The 4,003-nt window shown below is 20.9% G+C and overlaps 1 protein-coding gene across 1 annotated transcript in view; it reads left to right on the top strand.

The window, feature by feature from the left end:
- Positions 1 to 1,476: 1,476 nt before the first annotated feature.
- Positions 1,477 to 4,003, top strand: part of LOAG_18538 (gamma-glutamyltranspeptidase) — a gene marked incomplete at both ends in the record, with an annotated part of 7,525 nt that continues 4,998 nt past the window's right edge. The window contains 4 exons of the mRNA XM_020451201.1: positions 1,477 to 1,502; positions 1,761 to 1,866; positions 2,268 to 2,425; positions 3,490 to 3,612. Of these exons, the coding sequence (XP_020305039.1) occupies positions 1,477 to 1,502; positions 1,761 to 1,866; positions 2,268 to 2,425; positions 3,490 to 3,612 (413 nt within the window). The remainder of the gene's footprint in view (positions 1,503 to 1,760; positions 1,867 to 2,267; positions 2,426 to 3,489; positions 3,613 to 4,003) is intronic.

Raw genomic sequence — 4,003 nt, 5'->3', positions numbered from 1 at the left:
TAAATAAATTTTTTGCATGCTAAAATATTATTCATTACTAAGCGATTAGTTCAAAAAAAAAAACTTTGATTGTTGTCCTCAAATAATTGCAATGAAAATAATTACAGAATTACATGAATGGAATGGGAATCCATTGAACTATGTAATTTTTTTTTTTTTTTTATATTTGACATTGAGAGATGATCGAAATTCAAAAATACATTTTATTATAGAGGCACATTTTATTGTCGTCAAAAAAAAAAAAGATATAGAGAGAGGAAGGAAAAAGCAAAAAAAGATGGCACCAAATGAATTTTTCGTTCCCTTTAATTCTTTTTTTTTTTTGCTTATTTCATTTTAAAATTTTATTTGTTGTCACAGACAATTTAGCATATAAAGTTAGCAAATCTATCAACAATTTTTTTTTCTTTTTTTTTTTTGCCTATTTCAAGAACAAATTTTATCATCATTTATTAAAATCTTTGAAATATATTAGTAAAAATATTTTCGGGCAACTTTTCCTTTTTCTATTTATATTTGAAATTTTTATTTGATTTTTGATTGTATGGCAAGAAAAAAATAATAATAATCATTCTAATTATGAATATGTCATAAAAAATTGTTTGCTATGATATTGCTTTTTCTTTTTTTTTTTTTGATGAAAAAATTTTGAATGCTTATTTTTAACTCTCCTCTACAATAATTACAACTAATTTTGACTAAGTAAAAAATTGAAAAAAAGAAACAAACGAAATCAAATATGAAAATAATTTTAATTAATGAAAAATATATTTATATGAAGGATGAATGAAAATGAAAATGAAAATGTAATTGTAAAAATTGTTTTTGTAAAATCTTAAATTAATCATAAATAAGCATTAATTCGAAAAAGCATTAATATGTAATCATTAAATCGATAAGCATTAATTCAATAAGCAAATTAATTCGAAAAAGCATTTTGTTGACATAATTTAAAAGCAAATTAAATGAAGAAAGAAAAATAAAATAGACGAAGGCGGTTTATGAAAGCAATTTGTCAAACTATCATTACCCCTTTAGGACTCATTTATTATTTTAATTGATTTTATGTTCCATAAAAAATTTGCTCATCGAATAAATTCTCCTGTAATTTTGTTTGCTTTATTTATTTTTCCTTTAAATATTTTTCAATTTCATTCAATAATTTTTAATTTTTTATTAAATGATTACAATGATATCATAGATAAAACTTATCACAGATTATTAATTAATTAATGCAATTATTCCATTATTATTTCGTCCATTCGCTTATCTTTCTTTCCGCCCCTTTTTGTTTTGCCTGTTTTTCACTGCTCTATTTTAATTTAGTCCTTTTTTTTCCATCTTTTAAATCAAAAAAAAATAATAATAATAATATCATTTAAATTAGTTTTTATTCAAATTCCTTCCCTATTCGAATTATTTCTGATAAATTTTCGAATTTAAAAAATATATATATATATATATATTAAAATGAAAATGGGAATAAATCGTCATCATCGAAGGTTAGCAATGATCTAATCCATTCTAATAGATTTGATAAATGTATCAAATAATAATAATAATAATCCAAAAATTAGGTTAGTTTTTTTTTTTTCAAATAAATTTGAAATTAATTATTTTAAAAATCTAAGCATTAAAGGGAAATTTTGTTCAAAAATGGTTTAAAATGGGTTAAAATTTTGATAAATTAAAACTATTTTGATTTTAATTTTTGTTATTTGAATAATTAATAAGAAATTTAATTATTTATTTTGTTGCAGATATTGCCGATCAGTGAGTTTTTTACTCGCTGTTACAGTGGCGATGTTTTTTGCTTGCACAATGGTTTTGACAATACTTCTAACAATAAAATATAGTGAACAACCTGTAATTTTTAAATTTCAATTCAATTTCCAGTTCTAAATTTCAATTCTATATTAGCCAGTATTGTTTAAAAAATTACTGCTTAAGATATGTAATTATTGTGAAAAATATGTTATGCATAAATTAGCATTTATAAATCGTCATTTGATTTAGCAAAAAATGATTAATAGGTATTACGATAATAGCTAAGATACGGTATTAAGTCGAATCAAGATGCAGTAAGCAGCAAACAGAGATACAGTAATTTAAGTAGTTATGCATAAATTAGCATTTAATTTATTTGGAATGAAATGATAATTAGACAAATTGTAGGGATTAGCTTAATAATTAATGGAATAGTAATTAAATAATAACATTACTTGAAATATTTGTAAATAATTTTTTTTTTTATTTTTTAAATTAAGGTAATAACAAAACGAATAATTCAATGCAATGATTCAACAGAGGCATCAACAATTGAAAAACATCCATTAAAATGGCCAGGGCCAAGTGGAAGTTTATATGCGCGTTATAAACGAGCTGCAATTGCAACTGATAATGGGATATGTAGTGGAATTGGAAGGTTAAAACAAATGATAAATATTTAATTTGGCTAAATAATGAGAATTATGAGTAGTTAAATTTAAAGTTAAACTTATAAATGAATAAAATAAGTATTTAAGGAAAAAAAGAAAATTCAGAAGCTAAACTAAAGTTAAATTAGGCTATCGTACGTCTTTTTGGCTATTTTAATTACGAAAAGTTCTTTTTTTTATATTTTATAATTTTAATCATACAAATTGATAATTTTTAAAATTTATTGATAATTAAAATATTTTAAATTATTCATAATAAATTTTAAAATCTATTTTATTATGAAAAATGATGGGAAAAGCGATTTTTTTTTCTTTTTGTAATGAAATAATTTTTGAAGCTAATATTTTAATTTAAATAATGAAATACGCGAAAATATGTAATTCAGGATGAATATGATAAACTGAAATGCTAATAGACAACAATGGTATATTACTGCTAGCAACTATTTGCAATTAAAAATTAATTTGATAATTTTAAATGATTAAAATTATTTTAATTTTATTTATTCATAGTATTGACAACTGCAAATTGCAACAAATTTTGTTTAATTTAGAAATTTCGTTGACTTTATAATGTTTATTTTATAAACAATTTTAAAAATACAATAATCATTTTTATAATCTGATTATGCTTTCTATTAATTTTGATATGAATATTAAAAAATTTTTCATTTTATTAATGTTACGTAAAGAATAATTTTTGAAATTTTTTTATTGGAACAAATGAAATTAGCCAAATTTAGCTTCTTGATAAATTTAAATTAAAAAGTTCTTACTTAAAATAAAATGATATATTACACGATCATTTAATGATTATGCAATGTTTAACATTTCAATTAACAAGCAGTTATGAGAATTGTGATGGGCTATACTATCTATTATTAATTTTCTATTAAATTTTTAATTCTAATTTCAAATATAAAATTTCTATTGTCAACTTCAAATAAATTTTACCTTAATGTTAATGTTTGAATATTTTTATGATAAATTCAGGTATGACATGGTTTTTTCATTTTTTACTCCTTTTAAAATTATAAAATAATAATTCAAGAGATATACTTATGCTTGGTGGTAATGCCATAGATGCAACCGTAGCAGCATTGGTATGTATTGGTGTTGTAAATCCACAAAGTTCCGGTTTAGGTGGTGGATTTCTTATGACCATATACAATAGGTTAATTTTTAAAAATTGATTAGAAATTTTATTTCCTCATTTTCACATTTTGTAAATTATTTCATCATTTGTCGTCTGTTTGTCAAAGTGACTAGTTTATTTGTTCAATATCTAATATCCGTTATTTATTAATAGTCTATTTCTTCTTTTTTTTCTTTTTTTTTAGCTTATTCGATATTTTTATTATAGATAAACTTCTTGTTTAGTTTTTTCTTTTAGAATGTTTGTTTGCTTATTTGCTTAGTAATTATTTCTTATTCACTTCAATTTATCTATCATTTATTGTTTGCTCATTTATACGTTTAATATTAATATCAATATTATTATTATTATTATTATTATTATTATTATTATTATTATTATTATTATTATTATTATTATTATTATTATT

Source organism: Loa loa, assembly GCF_000183805.2.
Source record: "Loa loa unplaced genomic scaffold supercont3.352, whole genome shotgun sequence".
In the NCBI taxonomy this organism is placed as follows: Eukaryota; Metazoa; Nematoda; class Chromadorea; order Rhabditida; family Onchocercidae; genus Loa; species Loa loa.
This window is presented reverse-complemented; position numbering and strand designations above follow the sequence as displayed.